Genomic DNA, 23,269 nt, shown 5'->3' on the forward strand with positions numbered 1-23,269 from the left:
GGCCCCTAAAGTAAAATGAAGATAATGGTGTAATGCTTGTGAATTTCTATAAATGTCCGATATTTCCAATGATGTGGGGCGAAACGTCCATGGGCCGAAACGTCCATGGGGCGAAACGTCCATGTACCATGTGGGGCGAAATGTCCATTGAAGTGGGGCGAAACATCCTGGGCCGAAACGTCCATGGGGCGAAACGTCCATAATCCGTCGTTTAATATGACCGTCCAAAGCAGGAGTATCAATAATTGAATAACAATTGTTTTAATATGGCGGACATATTGGGCGGCGGGGGGCAGTTTTTATGTACAAATTTAATGCCGCAATCAGTGACCTAGTAAAAAAAAAAATCATAAAAACTCAAATACACAAGTGAGGTCAAAAAGGTATATATTTTTGGATACCTATATTAAAACAAAGCATAAGACTATTATCCACTTGACCAGAGAAGTTAATGGCAGTTCATTGCAAAAGAAATGTATGCACCCCGATTTTCATGTCCGATGGTATTTTTTGACACCATGTGTTGCTCACAGTGCAAATACAAGCCCTTTTCCTAGATGACAGTTCCGCATAATACTGTGTACTAAGCAGGCCGATGCAATCGAAAATAGCTGTCATCCAAGCCGTTTTTGAAATATTCTACTTGCTCCCAACCCACATATTTCCTTTGTTACGAGCAGTGCGCGAGCAGGCTTGTGTGTTTTACACTTAAAACTTCCGTTTAGCTTGACACACGAAGAAGGTATGTAATGATGCAGACGAAAATTATTGATCCCTACGGAGTTTCATAATAGTAGCCAGGTACTAAACTGTGCAAAGGAAAGAGAACTTCTGACCTACACTTGTAAAGAACAGAACAATGAAAATTTGTTTTGAACTTAGCTTGGGTACCGCAAAACATTTTGTACTGCGGTATTTCCTTACGGCAAAGTACCGCGCGATGCGTTCTAGGTAGTCCTACAATGTAAGACATAGCACGTTTTTTTTTGTTTTAAGTGCTATCACCCACGGGTGCTGGACGCGAGCTTGATGTTGAGAAAAAAACCCAATAATAATCTGAAGGAAAAAAAATCTTACAGAGTGAAAAAAATACCTTAGATTACCCTGGTGACCCCTTCTGACATGGGACCCTCTCTATCATAACATATATTATGATAGAGAGGGTCCTATGTCAGAACGGGCCATGAGGGTAATCTAAGGTAGTTTTGTCACTCTGTATGATTTTTTTCTTCTCTAAACATCAAGCTTGCGTCGATCACCTGTGCTATCCCCCACCCCCCGGAACAAAAATATCGGGTGATCTGTCTTACGTTGTAGGAATAGACCTGGTCCGATAAATCAAACCCACAAATCTGTGTTGATACTGATGGACGATGTTGTTGAAAATCAATATCATCACAGATGAAGGGCTGATTTATCGACCTAGACGTCCTACAACGCAAGACACATCACCTGATATTGTTTTTGTGGGGGGTGATGGCACTAAAATTAAAACCATATGTGCTATGTCTTACATTGTAGGACTACGTTCTAGGGTATACCGCATTTATATTAAGGACCAACAATATGTTGTTCTGTGGCAGGAACCTGACACTTTTTTAAATTTAATTCCATCAGACAAAAACAGGAAAAAAATATTTTTTATGGCGAGTACCCAACAGTACTTACTGTAGATGAATTTGCAATGTGTATTTTAACTGCTGTATAAGTTGCAGTCGCCAGGCTATAATTACAGTGGGATGATTAAGCTTACACTAGAACTGATAATGTGATGGACATTTGTGCTGACATAGAGACCCTATTGAAAAAATATGCAGTGTTGATACAGAAGCATTCACTTTTCTTGCTATGCTATTGATTTAATAGACAGGGAAACTTTGAAAGTGATAACCACACCTGGGCAAGATATTTACGAGATCGAGGACCAGTAAACATTAAACATTCTTACTCAACAAACGAGAAAATATTTAGAGGCCTTGAATGAATTACATTAGTTAAGACAGAGAACAAGTGTGCTGTTGAGAATCATAGGATGATTCACAAAGGAATGGGTTGTTTTCACAGACTCACGATTGTGTCACCTTGTTAGAGTATTTCCGGACAATGATCTTCGGGACACAATAACAGTTACAGATATAAAATTTCATAGCATGTGTATTATGCCAGAACTTTTGTGTACAAATGCTTTTTGCAAACACGTGCATGTGTTAAAGACAGCTGACAAACCAGTTTTATTAAGTAGGGTCAAATATTGTATTTGTGGTGGAGATTATGGATGTAGGATGATATTGAGAGAGAGAGAGAGCGGTAAAACTGTTGCTGACTGACCAACCAACAGAGCATGATGTGGGGGGGGGGTATGGAGACTTATCATAAGATTATTGTTTTTGTAGTCCATCCCTTTACTTCTCTGCTGGTTGATTAGTCCACTGTTTGACCAAAGAACAATGAGACAAAAAGAGAGAGGAGAAGAGCATCCTTCATACATTTTAATATTTAAAAGTAAAATGTTTTTAGAACCCAAATATAGGTTTTCAATAAAAGTTCAAAAAAAAGAACACACCCCGCAGGTACTATATAGATTATATTACTAACCAGTCTCAACAGGCTGTTGAAACCTTGTATGATTGGTATTATTAATAGTGTAGACAGATCTCATGAAAAATGTATACATACCATTACAATGACCCAGGTTACTTGGTGGAAGTTCAGGTTAAAAGATTTCATCCAACTCTCTCACTCCACACATTTTTGTCCTTTATGCATGAGAGAGAGAGAGAGAGAGAGAGAGAAAGCAGAGAGTTCATTGAAATTACGTACTATGTTTAATTTGTTTAGAAAACAGTGATTAATAACATTTTTTAAAATAATTTTCTTATGTCGGTATTGATGAATAAGTGGAAATTCATGACTGATTTAGAGATTATAGAAGCAGTGAGCTACTGTGTATATGCACCTTGGGCAGATCACAATTTGATATACCAACAGTATTGGTTCCATAATGATGGTAAATCTAGGGACACTGTAAGTCTTGGGACACCCTTAATTATTTTCAAAAGTAATTTTTTTTACCTACATTAGTTGGGACACAAAATTAAGGTAATATTTGCATGTACTTTAAGTCTTAGACATTTCTTCTAATGACTGATCAGAATATTTTATTGATCGTAACATCATTTTTTAAAAGTGACTTACTTTGATTATAAATTATTAGATGGAAATTTTATAAATTAAAATTTGATTTAATTCAACATTTTAAAAGTCATGTTATTTTTAATGTGTGTGGTGTGTGTGTGTGTGTGTATATATATATATATATATATATATATAATAATAATGCTGCTTTGTTGTTTCCTTCTAGTTTGGTATGTCGACACAATGTATGGCATGTGTCTCCTTAAACGGTTTGCACCAGTTGATAAATGAACTACTTGATTATATGTATTAGTTTTGGTGGTTGTACCATATTGCATGTTGATTTCTTTCTATGCTAGTTAAAAATATACTGCACAGAGTATATTTAGTAATAATTGTTTGGTAACCAGTTCTGTATGACAAATGGGAGTTGCATCGGCTGGTCTTGATTCAGGGCATTTATGGGCCTTGCTGTAAGAATTTTAAATTTGAAAATATTAATTTCTTGTCTTCAGTATATCCATGCAACAACTGCACTTATTAAACTACAAATTTTGAAGCTTGAATTTATCTTGTTCTTCTCATATTAATTAGATAATGCCCACGGTGACCGATGTATTGAACAGAACATTGTCTTGATACAAAAACAGCTATGGAAATCAATGTAGCACAGCGGAGCAGAGAATGGTTTGATTTACGTGCAAGTGTTTGCATCACTTCCTCCAAGTTTGGTGATGCTATTGGAGTTGGAAAGGGAAAACCATGGCATTTTTTTCAAGCTCACATTGAGCAAAATGCTGATGATGATCACATGGGAGATAACCCCTGTTTGCAGCATGGCATTGTGATGGAGAAGGTGATAGGTGAAGCCTATGAGTTGTTGACCGGGAACAAGACAAGAGAATCTGGAATGTGGGTTCCGAAGGATGGCATACTAAAAGGTTCGGTCATTTATCTCACACACATGACAGAGACTTTGAAAGTTGTTATCATCAGTAGAAAATTTCACCAGGTATAGATGAACATCTTTTCTTTTCACCCCAAACCTTTGTCTATATGTTCAAGATATTAACTTACATTAAGGTTATGTCTTTCTGCAGTGATTAACAATCCGTGTTACACGTGTGAATATTGTTTTTAGCAGTTTAGCCTGCTTCATCAGTTTTAGAAACAAAGTAGAGCTGCATTATCAAGTATGCAGCGTTGATGACAAAATCCTCACCTCAGTTTCTTTAAGTAATATTTAACTTGAGCATCATATCATCTTGAAATTCTAAAATGTATCAGCTGGCACAGAGAAAGTTTATAGTACATTGGACCTAGCAGATATGTAACCATACATGCCAACCATGCTTTTGGCGTAATCATTATGCTTTTTTTCCCACTAAATTACGCCTTACATGTAAACTTAATTGGATTATGCATTTTTCGTATGTCCCCCTCCCAAAAAAATTTATAATGTTTTCTTATTTTTATTAACATCCCATTAATCTTTCAGACCATATTGTAGAAAAGATGGCTGCTACATAACTACAACACAAGAGTATGCTTGTCCATAACCTTGTATGTACTTTCCTAACAATATTATGTTCTATTTATAGTATCTGTCCTATTTCCAAGAAACATGTCAGTTTTACTTTCAAACTTTTGACCTCGGTTTCTATTTATAGCAGCTGTATGGCTTAGTTAGGAGATAACAGACTGGTTTTCTAATTTTTAATCTTTGCTTGCAGATTTTTTGTTCTAATTCATATTTGATACATAATCAGTCTGTAGGTATTTGGCACTAAAAGTCAAGTCAGATTTATTCTTGTAGATGCGTGTGTTAGAGCAAAAATGTTTTTCAAATAATTTCACAGATGGATTAGAAAAAGATGAAAAACTGATTCAAAGATGAATACGTGAATTACACAATACAGCGTTCCATTCTAGGGCAGCTTCATGCCTACTGCAGGCTGTGTGGAAAGGATTTTAATATTGGTCATGATGGTAAAACAAAGAAACCTTGAATTAGCTTGTTTTACAAACTCCAATACTAAGGTAACTTGTAACTTCTATTTTAAAGCAGAATTAATAAATGCAAAGGTGTTATTTACTGAGTTCTTAATAGAACACGGACTAGAGCAGTAGAAGACTACGTTGGTCCTTTGTTCAAACGGATGTTTCCTGATTCCAAAATTGCAGAAAATATGCATCTGCAAGAACAAAATCATCTAATATTGTTAGGTGTTTAGCAGAAGATAATTCGCCTAAAATTGCAGAAGCCCTGAAAATTGGTCTGTTTAATATTGCAACAGATAGGAGCAGTGATTATGATTAAAAAAATGTTGTACTGTGTCTGTGTAAGAGACTTTGACATTGAAAAAGGGCACTGGAGAAAACATTTTTTATTTGTTTGATAATTCTTTGAATAAACATAAGTTGGCAGAACTCGATGAGGTTTTCAGCTGATAATGCATCAGTGATGACTGGAATTCATAAAGGAGTTGCATTATATATTTTGAAAAATGTCTCCATCAGTGTACATATCAGGATGTCCCTGTCATATGATGCACCTTGCTGCCAGAAAGGCTGCTGATAAATTAGGAGAACCCCTGAAGTATCAAGTTGTCATTCTACCTGACAATGTACTTCATGCGGACAGGGTTGATGTGCAGTGGCACCTTATTTGCCAGCTAAAAGATCCAATAACTGGAAGATATATATTTCTTCTTCTTTGTCAGGTTATGAAAGGAATATTGGTTCTTTGCCATTCTAATGCTGACTGTGACAGATTGTTCAGTATTGTAAACAAAAATAAAAATGAATTCAAATCCAGGCTCTGTAACCCAGCACTTGGTTCTCTACTGGTGTGTAAAACATTCATAATTTCAGCTGGTACAAAGTGTTTTGGAATGCAGTATGAGAGACATTTGCTTTTTAAAGCTCAGAGTGCTGTATATGAAAACTTGAAGCAGTAATTGATGTTAAAAGACCAGAAGGAGTAAATAAATCATTTGTTACATATGCTTATTGAATTTTATTGTGTTACATATGGATTTATCTTTTTCTGCTCAGATTACTCTTTTTGTCCACTTGGATTAAACTTTTTCATCCCAGGGGTTGGCATGTATGTGTAACTATGTATTTGTAGACACTTTCCAGCACCTGCAGTAACATTGATTTTAAGTAATTTTTCCATTGTGTATTTGCGTGATCCAGTATATCTGTAGGTCACATGGTTGATTGGGAAGGATCATCTCAGAATACATTTGTCTTAGGTTAAAACTCCCAATGCGGCTTTGTTTTTTTCTCTCTTTGTCTTATTGAAGAAGATAAAAATTCTATTTAAATAGGACCACTTGCTGAATTCACAAATATAAGTAACAGTTTAAATATGTCTTTCTTTAAGAAAGCCTTGAGCCGATGAAAATAATTCATTTTATTGCTTTGTGCACAGTACTTGGTTACAGGGGTATTTTTCTATTGAATTACACTGTTTATTTCTCCATGTTGCATATATCTTGATCTACATTGTCCAGTATACCTGTTACAAGTCAACTGAGACTGAGTCTACCTGACTTTATGGTGGGTAAAAATGCTGGGTCCAAAAGTTAAAAATGTTGATCCTGGACCTTGGAAATTTTCAGTACCTGTAATTGTGATCATTTTATCTCTTGTGACTGGAGCCACAGTTTTTAATCACCATGCTTATGATAATGATGGCAGCACTAGTGTGATAAGGATGAATATGATGTTGTTGATATGATCATGAATGTCAATTTTATCATCATTACAATGAACACTTTTATCATCATCATTATCATCATAGTTATCAATCTGAAAAAATAAATGATAATTACTCATATCTTTTAAGTTTTATACTTCATCAATTTATCTAGTATTGTGTCATATTTTCTGGCCATAAATTTAGTATTATATAGTAATTTTGACTATTTCTAGGCCTGGTAGCTGCCAGCCCTGATGCCATTGTGTGTGACCCCAACACCATGTTTCCTGTTGGACTATGTGAGTTTAAAGCACCAGTATACAAGATATATGCAGATGGGATTCCCAGACATTATATGGCTCAGATACAAGGCCAGATGGCAATCACCAACCTCCCCTGGTGCGATTTCATGGCAGTGTGTACAAAGACAAGGGAGATAACACTCCACCGAGTTTTTTTTCATCAGGGTTACTGGCAGTACTTGTCCACACTCTTGTATACATTTTGTATGGCTGTTCAGGTATTGTTCTTTGATCTTCATATTTCACGTATTTGCTTACATACATGAAAAAAGTTGTAATTAAAGAATTTAAAAATAAATTTCCAAAATACAGAACTAAAATTAAATTTCATATTCAGTATGTTAAATGAACCTCATTCTTAAAACTTTTAACAAATTTAGTACAAGTTGGCTAATTTTATTTTAAGACAGTCTTAGAAAACAGTCCAAAACAATACAAGAGCTTGTTATAATTTTTTATTATAACCCAAAACTACTCACTTCATCTTACTTCTGTTATTTAAAGTGGAAATTTTTTGTTAAAACATTCTTACTGAGGTAGCAAATTATATCAGAATTGTAATTATATTGTATCAGGTTCTCAGGAAAGGAGACACAAAACCAAAACGAAATGTTGAAATGTTGTAAAAATTATATGTATTTACAACCATTGTATGAAGTGCTTTTCATGTTGGAGCAGTAGAAAAATCGATTTGTCCATCCCATTGTCCAACTGTGTTTCAAGTTGCATTAATTGTTAAAAGTGTTGCAGATATTGTGACATCTGCATTTGGAGTTCAGGGTCTGTAGGGGACCTTGAAAAGCCTTGAAAAATGAATTGTTCCTTCAGGACCTTGAAAACACCTTGAAAATTCAAAATATTGTCTAGCTACCTTGAAAAGCCTTGATTTTCTTGAAACCAAAAGGAATCAATAAATAGTTTTCATTTTACAGAATTCAGTAAAACTAAAAGAGGAAAAAACCTCAATGCTGATATTTATGTTTTGGGAATCAGGGACTTACTGCCTAACTAATGGTGCTGTGTAGTGTGTTTTGATTACGACTAACATCATAACAGAAGTAAAAAATTTAGGAATATCTCACACAACTCACAACTAAAATAATGATGCTTTTCTACAGTGTAAAGTCATAATGTTTTAGTCAGGATTTACTTACTCTGACGTCTTTTCTCTAACAAATTCAAATTCTCACAAAAGAAATTGACCTGTTTTCAAGTTTCGTTCACCTACATTTCATTTGGCTGGAAACCAATGAAAGCTGGGAATGCCGAAATTGGGTTAAGTTGAAATATTATTCTTTAATGAAACGAATAAAAATATGTTAAGCCTGTTGGAACTGTAAGCAACTTTTCATTTTGTTCACAAAACATATCCCCCACATAAACCTCCTTGAACATACTTCGGCATACCTCAACTACTGTTGCATTTCAACAAATTCCAATGTATGTCAATGGAACATGCAAATGCATTGATTTGCTAGTGTCAGATTTTGATTCCACCAGGACAAAAACAGCACAGTGAGTATATTAATTACATATGAATTTGAGGAAGAGTGTTGATATGGCCTGCCAAGTGTGTAAGATATTCCTGAAACTTTGACTACACGTTCAGATATCAACTGACATCGGAACATGCTATACAAGCCTGTTATTTGGGTAGTAAGACAGCACTAAAACAAAAATAATGTGCTATGTCTTTCATTGTAGGACTAGGATGGATGATAATTGCAAGGAACACAATAAGTCTAAAAATATATCTGATATGAAATAGTTGAAAATATCCATATTCTGTTTTTAAATAAGCAATAATATAAAATATATCTTTACTTTTTTGTTTATGGGGATGGGTGAAGAAGAAAGGAAGGTACTGAAAAAGACATTGTGTCAGTGACAGCTGCTGCTGATGACTATGCATTGAAAGCAAAGCTCCATGGGAAAATTTCCTTTATCATGACATCAAAATGAAAGGGACAAAATCACTGAACTTGGAGCTCTTGAAAAACAGCTTGATGACAAGCTAGAAGAACTGAAAAATTCACTCTAAAATATTTTGGACTTTATAAATAAAATAGTTTGGACAGTATAAGGTGCTGTACATTTAGTATGTACACATGGAGGGGGAAGGAGGATTAACCCAAATGCATACGCTTATATATGGCGAGTGTACTAATAATGTAAGTATGCATAGGAAACATGGGGTGGGTGGTGAAACCTCGATAATAATTTGTCTAATACGTAACCTGCTTGACTGGGTTGTCGGCATTTGAATTTTAGTGGACACTAGACAGACTTTTTAAAGTTATGCAGCTTATTTTCTTGATGCAGCCAGACATTCAATGTTGGTGGACTTTCTGTTTTATTAAACATGTTAATATTAATTCTTAATCATTTTTGCATGGATTAAATATAGGTCGTTCTATAGAAGTTGGGGTGGTGGTGCATCAAGCGTACATACGCAGGTGGGGTTGTAAAAATGTATGCATGTGTACAGGGAGGGGGGAGGGATCAAGCTTTGCCAGACTTTTGCATACGTACTAAATTGATGGCCCCTAAAATGAACTTTGTTCAGTGACTACATTATTTTATTGCCCCGATGTAGGATATTTAATATTAATGGAAAAGATATTAATGATCATTCTATTGACTTCATGTTTAATTTGTTTTTTTTTGTTTTTTTAAATTGCAAGAAATGTTCCTCGTATGGAGCAATAGTAAGTATTAACTTGTGTTTATATACAGTTTCTTTTATGTATCCTTTAAAAGTAATGCAATAATGCACCTTAAAATATGCTACAGAAAAACCCTGGGAGTTTCAAAGAATTATATCCTTGCAAAGTTAAACATGAAATATACATGTGCAGCAGTGGTTTTTTAAATATACCATCATATTTGTCATTGATATGAAAAGTCATCATGTGACATTATCATACATGTGTCAAGTTGGAATTCTCAATGTAGGAGATTCATGTTTCTAATGTGGGGATATCTTTTGTCAACATACTGATGTAGCCCTGATACCAATTTTCACTTAAATTTTGAAACCACTTCAGATTTTGTTATGTATTTACGTAAAGGGTACAGTTTTTTGTTTTTGTTGGTTTTGTCGGAATTTTAATACATTATAGGCTATATTATGGTGAGGAAATTGAGCAATTTGCCTTTTCCACAGACAGGCTGAGGGAGTCAACCCAGGACTGGCCTGGGCAGGTATTGAACCTGAATTACGAGTCCAACAGCCAACCAAGCAAAGCTACTGCAGCTTCCATATTTGGGTACTGTTCACATTTACCACCTATTTGTAGGACATGTATATGAATAGACTGACACAGTTTTACAAACAAAATGAAAAACACCTGTATTTATTTGTATTTATAAAAAAAAACACTAAAGGATTATCTTGTGGGTTTTTTATTGGCAAGCAAGGATATAATGCAGCTTAATTTACCAAGCTAGCCTCTTACCAGAATTGAACTTGTTTTGCACATAAATACATGACTGTGACAACAGAGATATAGTATTAAATTTGCAGGCAAGATATTTAAGGAAAATGATAATTTTCATTAGTTCATAAATTATCTGGGGACAGAGAAAAGTAGTTTTTTTTAAGGCTGGATGTTTACAGTGATGATGTAATTGAGATTTCCTCTGGTACTTATAAAAATAGATCTTGATGCAAGTGTTGTTGTCACCATGAACCCAGATGCTTGCATAACCATGTATAGACAATGGTGGACAAATTATTTTGTTTCTTTCTCATAACTGATAATAGGGTGATAATTGGTAAAACAAATGCATTGCTAAATCCCATGTTCAGTGTTGTACCTTGAGCACTGGATTTATTTTCTAATTTTCCTCAAATCTTTACAACAGTGCAGCCTGCTAGCACATTTTTTTTCATTAGGAAAATGATAGAATATGATTACATCTTTTCTTTAATGGACATATATTGATGCTTATATTGGCACTAGCAATAGCTGGCTTAAGTGGATAGAGTATCCACCTGGTGAGAGTGACTGCCTCGGATAGGAGGAAGCAGGTTCAAACCCCGGCAGAGTTGTACCAAATACTTATAAAAATGGTACTTTCAGCTGCCTCACTTGACACTCAGCATTAAGAGGTTAGTGCTAGGACTGGCCGGCCTTGTTTCAGGATAATGTGACTGAGTGGGACATGATGCCACATGTCTGTGGCATGATGCATCAGTCCTAGATATCACTATAAACTGCCTCACTGAAAACTTGTTAAAGCTACATTAAAATCCAAATCACACACATGCACTAGAGTTGCCAAAGGTGTAAGATGGTTATTATTTTTCATTTGAACACTCCATCTGGCAATGTTAACAAGGAAAGTTCATGGTAGTTTGCCAAGCTGCAACATAAAGCTTTTGATGGCCACCGTTGTAATGTATTTTCAAGGTTAAATTCAAAATGCATTTCAAGTTGAATTAATGTCATAAGAGACTAAAGTTATGCAAATACACAATGATTTATTCATTGGAAAGAAAAATTAATCTGAAAAATGGGTATTTTTTATTGTAATAATGAGTGAAGACTAAGTTTCAGTAAAGGAGAGCATAATCCAGATTGGAATATTCCATGGTGCAGCTCATTTCAGATTAACTAGCTATTTAAACAGCTTAATCTTTTTAAGAGTTACTTGAGCACATGATAAAACTGTTAATTATAATATGTACATGTCCAAGGAATTGTCCAGTGAAGATGACATGGTCTAGAAGGCAAAACTGTCAACGCAAACAAGATCATTTCATTTTGTTTAGAACTACTAGAGCATGATTTGGTACTATTTTCCTTTGCCCCTTTTAAATGTTGTGTGCCTCCCAAATTTGGAGGGTTGGGGCTGCAGTGTCCCTGCCTTTGGTATCCTAGGTTCAACACTACAAGTTCATATCATCTCACTTTCTTACAAAAGTAGTGTTAATTTGGTATATGAGCCCCTTTTTTAAGAGAGAAATAAATAGATCATGGCATTTCCCAAAATAGCTTCTTCCAACCTGGAAACTGGTAGATTTGATGATTTACAGACACGATTTTTCTCTGTTTTACTTTCTTCCTGACTTGAATCAGATTTTTCTTGATATAGTCCATTTTTTATATCATCTCCGATCTGGTTTTTTAAAACGGTCTGTCTGCTCCCATTCCGCAATGACCCATGTAAATTATTTGTTCCATATATTAGTTGGCAGTCAACTCTTATAAAGAGTATTCTGATTGGTCAAAGATTTAAATTCATCCAATGAATCTTCATGTAATGGAAACTGATGGCAATGGAAAGAAGATGATTGCTTGCAAAACATGGCATCCCGAGTTGTTGACAGAGACCATGACATGAAAAGTTTACATAAAGGTTTTTAAAAAGTACTATGGAAATTTGAATGGCTGGAGCAAACAGTTGATGGAATATTAGTTGGTCAGTTTATAAGAAAACTAAATGCTGTAGGACTGGTATTTTGTGACCTCTGCAATAAAGATCTGAATTACTGAAATCGTGGTTGGAAGAGTTTGGAACAGTACCTACAAAAGAAGCTACATATGGAAAAATGGAAGCTCAGAATGCATCTGGAAAAAGTACAGTTAAATACTATAAGAAAAAAGATTTCTTGCATGAGAGAACAGATGTAGCCCTCTGTCAGAATATGCACACTGCATGTCGCCAAGCACCAGCTTGAAGGGAAAATTGAGAAGGAAAAGAAATGATTGGTCATTGATAAAAAAAAAAGTCAGTGGTGACAAAATGGGAGGGCTAAAGAAATCTTTGCCAAAGCTGCAAAAAGAGCTCAACTGGCGTATCAAAAGGTTGTGTCAATTAGAGAAAAAGACAAGTGAATGTATAGGATTATTTGCATATAGTTGATATACTTGGGTGTTTATTTTACAGATTTGCTAGGAAAAGAGAGATGTATTATATATTTGCTGCAAAAATTGACATTATTGTGACTTAATTATGATGTGAACACTGACATGCACCTGAAATAACTTCAGCATCAATAGTGTTGGAGAACAAATTTATGTGACTATAAATATTGTGAAATTTTTGAACTCAGGTTGAATATTTTTAGTAAGTTTATTAGTTTTTTTCAAATGATTATCTTGGTTTATTTTATGATCATAAGTTGCACCAAGAGCAGTTTTTTTATGAGTGTAAAATACGTTTTTGAACAGGGGCCTTCGGTTCCTTGGACCCCCAGATTGGGGTGCTGCCCCTCAAGACCCTGTTGGGGGAGGACCCCCCCTTTAAAATATTTTCATTTTTTTTAAGGAAGACCAAATGTATGTCATGATTTAGCAAAAGACAGATAATCAAGGAGATAAGTTAATTTCAATGGCTATGTATGCTTTGTTCAGAACCAGTAAAGTTCATGAAGCAGTGCCTTCCCTAATTTTGACTTTTTCTGAATACCATGTATATAAATGTATCATAGTACACAAAGACCATTAGTCATATTTTTAACTGGTGACAGTAGGTTGTAAAATGATATTATTTTATGCTCATTTTTTTCCCCCATTAACTTTACATTGTTAGATATGTGCAGTATTACCTGATACTGAACCCGCATGCCAATACACATATAGCATTCACATGCATAAAATAACTACTTTCTATTGTAAACAAACAATAAACGCAGACGCCAGCACTTTTGATTTGTAAACAAATCATGTACACTCGCGTAAAAGGCGCTTTACGTTGTGGTTGTTTAAATTTGTTTCTGAATGAACTAAAACAGATGTTTCATGGACTGCCACATCCCAGCTGCTTTGGCACATTCCGCGTTGATACAATGTTTCGGATTTAGGCTAGCTACAGTATGCAACAGACGCAAGATAGGGTCCTTACAATTAACATACAAGTGACAAGTTGTATACTGTCTTCTTTAGCTGGTGATAAGAATGGCAAAAAAATATACTACAGTTTTACATCCTGAATTTCCTCAAAATGTACTTAGTTCTGCAAATCCGAATTGCATGAGCCATGTCATAGGTTCTCAATTTTGATTACACATTTCAAAATTGTACTGTAATTTCGATAAGTGCAGTTACATCCTCCTTACTGCACTCAAAATGAAAAAGGCATTAAATTCCGTAGCATCTTTTTGATAATTGCAATTGAAAGACTTCATATTTTTCTCACATTATGATTTCAAACATTCAGTGACAGAAACACATTTGCAGATGTCAACATGCTTATCCCTAGCTGCTTCAATCCCATGTATTTCATATGGAATTGTCACATACAAATCCAGTCCATAATCACAAAATTTTGTGGAATTGAAAACAATACCAAAATCTATTCATTCCAGATCAAATGGAAAAGTTGTTGCAATGCACGTTCATTCACAATATGACTCCAAATTTCAATTTTAACTAGACACACCATTTTCTTTCGAAAGTTATGTCGAGCACGTGACTAAGTTTAAATTTATCTGGGCAGAGTTATGTGCACAGTAATAATGTTGTGCTGTGTAATGATGAATATGCACTTGTGTATTTAGTATGAAATGCTGCATACATTCAGTTACATTGTTTCGTGTAGTGTATTTTGTTAATATAATTAAGCATTAGGTAGAATTAAACAAAATTAGCATATAATAAAAAGGTTACTCCATTTGTATTGAAAATATGAATTCATTTTGTCGGCTGGATATACTGCACTCCCATGGTCATGCAGTATTTCCATTCGAAAAACTCGCTCATATTTTCCCATACAAATGCAGTAACCTATAAGTATGGCATTGGTAATATTTAGAACGGGGGGGGGGGGGGCTTTGAGGGATTTCATGCTACATAGCCTTTGGCATGATGCTTAACCCATTTTTGATATTTGATTTTTTAAGTTTAAGCTGCAACTGTTTCCTTCCTTTTTATATTTTAAGTAATCTTTAGCTCAGAAGAACGTTTGCTATGGCCCAATTCCAAAATGTTAATGGTGCTGATCTGATATACAGAATGGCAGGCATTGCAACAGTCTTTAAAATCTTGTTATCACGATTCCTCCTTAACAGATGGTCGTTCTGATCAAGAGTTTTCAGTAAAAGACTTGTTATAATGTCTGCTTGGCCCTAAAGGAAAATGGTGCTGATCAGACATCAAGTATAGCCTGCATGATGGCCATCTTGAAAATCTTATAGACAACTTTTCGTGAACGGATGATCTTAATGCATGGGGTTTTCATGAGAATACCTGTTATGTGGGTATGTTACCTAGTAAGGCCACCACCATTGAAAATTGTATCTCTACAACTTTCGTGGATTTGGTCATATTGGTTTAGGATTTATTCCAAATGGCTTCTGATAATGCCATGTTGGTAAAAGATGATGAAATTTGTGCTGATTTGTTATTTATTATGGCAGCTATCTTTAAAATTATGTTATTGCCATTTCTTAGAATGGATTATCATATCAGTGGTAGGTTTTCACTACAAGACAATTAATACCTCTTATAATGTTTAGTTGGTCCTGAAAATGGTGCTAATCAAATTTTCAGTTTTGTGGTCACTGTTGACATCTTGAAAGTCTTGTTATGGCTGCTTCATCACAATTGATAATTACAGCATCATGGGGTTTTCACTGAAAGACTTCATATGATATATCCTGAGTGAAAATGGTGTTGATCAGGCCTACAGCATGGCTGCCATTGTAACCATCATGAAAATCACACTACAGCTTGATCCTATATACGGTACATGCAGTTTTCACTGAAAGACCTTTTATGATGTCCTCTATGGAAATGGTGTTGATCAATGGTGGTCATTTTGAAGACTTTGTTGTCACTACTCCTTTTGAAGTTATGGACCAATCAACATTTTTTTAGTTGTCACAAAAACACTTCACAATACATGTAGTTGGTCCTAAATGGAACTGATGCTAGTGTGACATCCCAAGGTATAAAAAATCTCACTAAAGTAATTTCTCCAGATTTGATGGCCATACAAAAGCCCACACTTCTTTCTTGTAATACAATTATTCCTGTATTGAAATAATGCATATCTAACCTACAAAATGGCTGCTATGATGGACATCCTGAACGTCTTTAATGATTGTATTTATTAGAAGTTTTGTTGGCATAAAGATGGTCTCATGCCACCACTACTGCACTATAGTAACTGTTGCAATATGTAGCCATTTCTAAATGAAAATGACACTGAGCAGTTGTTTAGCATGATCCCATTATAATCATCTTGAAAACCATCTTGAAAACCATCTTGAAAATCTTGCCACTACTCGCATGCATGAATGTTGAGATTAATATGGGGTTTTTGTGACAAAATTTCTTTCAGATTAACCAGCTATTCAGACACCTTAGTATAGTAAAATTCATCAAGTAAGCAATATTGTAAGTAAATCATATTTCTCTGATAATACTTACCCAATCGCATTATGTTAGGGAACATTTGCCTGCTACCTCGTGAATTGAGCAGGGTGGTTGTCATGGTTTCTAAGTAATGTGATTGGGTAAGTATTTAAGTACTTTGAATACATTCCTCGATCACATTACATAAGTAATAGGAGCAGGGATTCTGAGCATCCGACCTCTTTCTCATGTATCCTTCTAGAGAAGAATAGCTGGATTTCCCATTTGAACGAAAACCCGTTCTCCTAATTACATAAGCAACACAGTCCGGATTCACTTGACCAGTGACCCTAACATACAGTTAAGAAGATGAATATTGAAATCTTCATACCTACAAAATTTCACTGGCAAATTTAGTGAAGCAAACCACCTGTATTGATTGATCTAATTGTGTCTGGTGGCTATCTGTGACGGTAATCTATTTTGTGCTGCAAAGCCTGGCTGTGTCAAAAGAAGCACAAAACCCTCCAGTCTGAACTGAGTTTGGGTCGACGTAGAGGCATGTAGCTCACTTACTCTGCATGCAGAAGTTAAAGCTATCAGAAAACATGACTTGTATGATAGTGACATTAGTGTAGTGGGGGTTAGAAGTTTGATAGAATTTGAATCTAGCCATGTTAAAACCCAAATCTGGTTTCATTTGGAAACAATGAGGGATTTTGGTCGATTGAGACCAACAAGGTCTAAAATATCCGATAGATCCATATCTTTCCCAAAATCATGTCTGTCATGATGCAGGAATGTGTGCAATATCATGGGGTGGTAACCTTTGAAGGAGACTGAAGCCAGCTGTTTCTTCTCAATCAGCCAAAGATAAAAGTTGGCCAGTTGAAGGATTGAGGCATGCAAAGGGATGATGTTGGCATGGCAGCAGTCCCTGGAAATATGCCACTTTCACACATAAAAAGCCTTCAGAGTGGAGGGCCTTCTTGCTCTCGAGAATCTCGACACAATCGTATGTTTGAATTGGTTGTCTTGCAGGACTGTCCTAATAAGAGCTAAGCATGTAGAAGAAGACAGTAAAGGGCAGGGAAGGACCACCCATGACTGTGTTTGCTGAAGAAGATTCAAGTCAGTCTGAATCTTTCTGGGCATATCTGTTTCTAGAAAGAGTAGATAAGAGACCCAGGACTTGTCCTATCTGAGAGGGTTATCAAAATCATCTTGCCTTTCTGACCCCATAACTTCTGGATTATTGTTAGTCTAAGCACCATGGGAAGGGAGGCAAATGCATACAACTGCTCCCTAATGATTGACAGTACATCCATGACCCAAGCTTTTGGGTTCAGAAATGGAGAGATGGTGGGTAACTTGTGATTCCAAATCTTAGTGACAGATTTGTCTGTCTAACCGTATGCTGGTGACATACTCTTCCTATGATGGGGTGTTCACTGAGAAACCTGTATGTCCAGCCAGACTCTCAGAGCAGCCAGTAACAGTGATAGCCGGAATGTCTTCTATATCGCCAGCTTCCAGGCCTGCCATTTGCCAGGCAAACCAGCCAGCAGTTCCAGCAATGCTGTGCTTGAGTATGTTAAAAAAGAAGAGCTGTGATGTTTTCATAGAGATGGAACTGAGTCTTCATGCCACCGGGTATGTTTTCTCCAGAGCTTCAAGTAGACCCAGACTGGACCTTGATGCAGTTAATGCTATAGAATAGGTAGATCTTTCTGTGAACAAAAGGTACTTCCTGATTTGTCAGAGCTGGTTTGGAATGTTGATGCTCCTTCTTCAAAGTTGCATTTGGTCCCACTGGCATGTTTGAGACTCAACGGAGACACCCAGCAATAGCCACGCTTGGGAGGCAATGGCCAGGATTGCAAGGGTCATTGACCATGGCTATTCACCATAACACCAATTCACACCTTATATGACATGTCACACGTCTGCGATCCATGTCACTCAACCTCGTCATGCCCTCCCTTTCAGGACAGCCATGTTTGGATCACTATTGCTTTTGGAGAAAGAATAGAAAAAGTTTGGAGACAGGCAGCATTGGAACTGCTCCTCTACCTTGCTGCCCAAACAACACAGGACTTTGTAACCACTCAGCACTCACCAGTGTGAAGGGATGTTAAGCAGCCTCTGGACTGGGGATCTTTTGTCACATGTGAACCAATAGTGAATGTTAGGAAGCAATCATACTAAGGCAGAAAGAAACTGAATTTTAAACTCACTCGATCTCCCTATTCCTTCCGAACTATTATAGTATTAAATCCGAAATAGTTGTAAAAGTTCTATTATATTATTCCATTTTGACAATGAGTGATTTTCTTTTGTCACCCTGATTATAATCAAGAGAATGAGTAGTAAAATGAAGATCACTGTGATCGATACCTCTTCATTAATCAATATGAAGAGCAAAAGTAACCTCATCAAAAGACTGACCAATAAATGTGTCAGCTAAAGGAATAATTTCCTGAACAACTTCATTCACAAGAACTTATTTGCCATAGTAACTGCTCAACCAGGGTATAAATTGGGGATTTCATTTTTTAAATTGGGGATTTCATTTTCAATAGGATCACCTTATGGACCTAAACAGGCTTGTCAGTTACAAGTGGATTAACCACAACCTTGTCTCTAGCTAGGTCATTGCCTAGTAATAAATTAATACTCTTTGATGGGCAAAGAAATTGCTGTTCTGACAATCACAAGTCCTGAGACTTAAGTCTGATGTCAGATTTACACAGTGGAGAGGAACATTAACAAAGATGCACTCAGCTCTCAGATTAAGAACACTTTCATTAGAAGAAGACTTCTTGGATAAAGGCAAAGTACCTGCTAATGAAAGACTCTGAGAAGCTCCTGGATCACTTAATATTTTAATAGAGATGGGTTTGGTAGAATCACCAACAAGTAATATAGAACCTTTTGACATGATTGATTCATATTTCTCCTTAATAAAATCAGACTGGGGTTAGTTTGACCCAACAGATGTATTGCTTAGAAATAAGGTCATTGGAAATAGCTGTCTTTATTCTGTTGCTTATTTTTCAGTCTTTAGCAATCAGAAATAATATGCCCTTTCTTCTTGTAATAGGTGCACATAGGAAGAGATAAGAATATCTGGTCAGTTTTATCAGAAGTTTGATCCCTAAAAGTTGTGCCAGATTGAGATCTGGAAGTGCTCTTACAAGACCGAGATGGTTGTTTTACCCATAAACTGCTGAGAGGAAGGCTTATTAACAAAAGAAACTTTGTGAGTCAAGGAATAATTATCTGCTGTACGAGCAGGATTTTTTTTAGTTTTGACCTTTTGCTCATCAAGGTAGGACCTGATGTCACAGTGGACACAATTCTTGAACTCTTCAACTAATATGTGCTGTCTGACGTTATCATAATTGTGATCAATCTTCTTGGCTGAGCACCACCTGTCAAATAATTGTTTTTTTTCCCTTGCAAATTCAACATGGTTGTGTCCTGTTTCTTTTCTACAGTTACTAAACCTTTATCGATATGCCTTGGATACTAACACATAACCTTCCAGATAAATTCCTTAATCACATCATAATTAGCACTTTGTTGTACTGACAGTGAAGTGTAGACTTAATGAGATTTGCCAGTAAGTACACTTTGTAATAGTTGAGTCCAATATTGTCTTGGCCATTTCAGATTTCCAGCAATTTATGTCAAAAGGAGGAAAATATTGATCTATTTTTCTTTAAAAAAGGGTACTAACCTATTATTTCTGGTCACAACAAAACCTGAGTTGTGTGTAAAGGGAGTGGGAGTGCTTTCTGTCTGTCAGTTCTAATTCTTTTAATCTAAATTGATTCCCCTTCTTTCTTTCTCTTTCTCCTTTTTCCTCACTGAATTTGTGTTTGCTGCAACTGCATTTTCTCTGTCTCATTGAGTTTGGATTCCATCATTTCCTTCTGAAGCTGAAGCATCTTCAACTCTATTTCCAAAAAGTTCTCCACTTCAGAAGTTCAGATGTCATTGCGAATGCTTGTTGACTTCACTAAAGATTTCTCAGATATGTGAAATCAAGATACAAGGACTAAAACATTTCTGAAGCAATGTGAATTTAAATTCTAAAATAAATTAAAGTTTTCTGAAATATTTTAAAGAAATTCATATCACAGACTAGCCCCCCGTTTTCTGTTTGTCTCTGTGGTCTTAAACTTACAGAAAAGGTCATAAACCAACAAGTTTAGTAAAATTCAACATATAATTTCTTTCTCTCAAATAAAAGTGAAAATTTAAAACGAACTTAAAGTACTAAATCCCAAACAGTTGTAAAAGTTCTGTCATGGGTCCAGAAGTATAGAGTATTCTGAATGAATTCCAATTGTGATAGTGCTGATGTACCAGTAGCATGGAATTATATTGATATGCTATCAGTCTTGATATATCACAATGATATAAATAAAAATGTCTCTAAATGAATTCGTTGTAATCCCAAAATATTGATTTAGTCCAAAAGTACTATTCAGCAATGTGTAATTCCAGTGAATAATGTAAAAAAATAAATGCTCTTAAATAATAAATGAAACAACTGGAATAATGAATTTCTGTTTACTTCTCCCTTATATATAAAAAAAGCTAAATATGCGGACCAGGATGATTGTCAAAAGTTAATTTCTAGAACATTCTAAATTGTCAACAATATCGGGTCTATCACTGAAACTTTAGTGAAGAACATGGCAAATGGCAGGTAAATCCAGGAATTCCTGAGGGGGAAATCAATGTCCTGATCAATATTTGTTGACTTTCTATTATTAGATAAATATTAAAAGTATGGGGACTAGTTAACTGTATATAGGACCAGAAGCTTTTCAGAGTTACTGGTAGGATCTGTCAGATATGTGGGTCAGTTTCACACAGAACTAGGACTGGATCAGTATAACAGTAATGTGATATAGATCTGTATTACATTCTGATGCATTCTGATAATCATTTTTAACGGGGCTGGTTCATTAAGAAATTTTAACATTCTGACAAATACTTGACTTGTCAATTTAAATTATGTTCAAGAAATGGAATAAATTAATAAACAGCTTTCTTAATTAGTCAGACATGATAGGAAGTAAACAAAGTTGATTATGTAGAGTAGAATGCCTTACTTTTGACTTTGCATTTACCTAAGCATGTTCTCATTCATATTTCTTTAACATTTACTTATTCTCAGTGTTCTTAGTAAATTGAACATCGAGTATAATATGGCTCAAGTTAGGAAAACATAACAATCTACAATTTAACATACTAGAATAGCGTTAAATTTGCGTCATCAATACATATTATGTATTGAAAATTGCATGTTATGATACATAGCTTGTCAGAAGTGAGCTGTCGACCTCCAATCCATCTTTTTAGATGCAACTTTTCTTAACAATTGCAGGAGTCCAGAAAGCTAAATATGAGAGACGTTAATTCTGTGCAATTCCATGCATTTGAAGAAATTAAAAAGTGGACTGGAAGCGAGAAGATTCAAGGAGAAGAGGAAATAGTCATGCAAAACTTGCTACATAACAAAGCACCATATTTGTGTGGTCCATCTGAGGTTTTGTTCACATACGATTTGCTTCTTGGTGTGAAAGAGGGCAATTCATCAGTTGATGAGGCTCACCATAAAGATGCAATCAGTCAGATTGATAAAGATATTGAAGATAAAGAAGTAGAAAGAGAAATGAGTGTATTAGATTATTAGATTAATATTAGATTTTTAATGAAATCATCTTTCAATTAAACATTAAGTTGATTGATGTTTTTGTATACATTTATATACTGGACCACATAGATTATACAGACTGATGTTTGTAAATCTAGAATGCATTTTTCTCCACATCATAATGGTTCTTCTTAATGACCTGTTACATACAGTAACGGGAAATCGTAGCAAATTTCAAATATTATAGCACAATGAATTTCTGATATAGTTTGATGTAGTTGTATCATCAGAAACATGAAATAAATACATGTCTAGTCATATTGTACATAATTCCACAATGTTATATTTTTTTATAATAATATGTAAGGTATCTGCATCTTTTTTTCACAAATATATGCCACCTAAAATCATTAATTTTGATACAGCAGTGATATATTTTATAAACCATTTTAGTAATATATTATTTATGTTTAAATGTTTTCAGTATCAGAATGTAATTTAGCATGAAATAAACTAATGCTTTTTGTGTTATATAATTTATAACATGAATTGTACATGGGCAGTGACCATAAATACAAATAAAAGTTGTCATTGTCATTTATTTTGTACTTGTATTAAATATTCATTACTTAGTGTGGATAATCAAAAGTATCTATAGATATGTGGGCCATTTAAAATGTTATTTATTTATGAATCATACAACTTTGAAAAATTCTTGAATTTGAGATGTTTTGAAAAGAACTTGAATTTTTTTTTAAAAGTTGGTTTTCTTCCAGGAAAGTCTTTGAATTTCATGACAGACTTCTTGACATGTTCACCAAACTCATGGAATGTATTAGGGAATACAAAACATTAAAACTGAATGCATCACTTTTTAAAATCAGAATTTACATATTATCCAAATATAATGAATACACACGACACTTGTTACGAGATGAAGTTGTGTCTCTAGTGGCATATATTGTTTTTTACCTTCTACGTTTGACTATGTTTGTGCAGTGATGACAACAGTAACACACAGAGAAAATTCAATATTTTTTTTTACAAAAATACTCTTTGAAACTTTCAGAAGTCCTTGATAACGCCCTGAAAATCATCTCTTATGGGCTGTTTCAATTATGCGTACAGTGTGACCCTGCTATAA

At 35.1% G+C, this 23,269-nt stretch overlaps 1 protein-coding gene across 3 annotated transcripts; it reads left to right on the forward strand.

Moving 5' to 3' along the window:
- The first annotated feature begins 618 nt into the window (after nt 1-618).
- On the forward strand, nt 619-23,165 carry LOC149800952 (uncharacterized). 3 transcript variants are annotated; one of them, XM_089955029.1, is made up of 5 exons: nt 619-742; nt 3,730-4,076; nt 7,078-7,364; nt 9,831-9,854; nt 21,856-23,165. In XM_089955029.1, exons 2-5 carry the CDS (start codon nt 3,788-3,790, stop codon nt 22,162-22,164), a joined length of 909 nt encoding a protein of 302 aa, XP_089811155.1. In that variant the 5' UTR covers nt 619-742; nt 3,730-3,787; the 3' UTR covers nt 22,165-23,165. The 3 variants fall into 3 exon arrangements, with proteins under 3 accessions (XP_089811155.1, XP_089811154.1, XP_089811157.1); XM_089955028.1 differs by having other exon boundaries at nt 704-801; XM_089955031.1 differs by lacking the exon at nt 9,831-9,854 and having other exon boundaries at nt 706-801.
- Nucleotides 23,166-23,269: the final 104 nt, after the last annotated feature.

The sequence above is a fragment of the Sinohyriopsis cumingii genome, chromosome 4 (assembly GCF_028554795.1).
Source record: "Sinohyriopsis cumingii isolate HCF-2022 chromosome 4, ASM2855479v2, whole genome shotgun sequence".
Lineage (NCBI taxonomy): Eukaryota > Metazoa > Mollusca > Bivalvia > Unionida > Unionidae > Sinohyriopsis > Sinohyriopsis cumingii.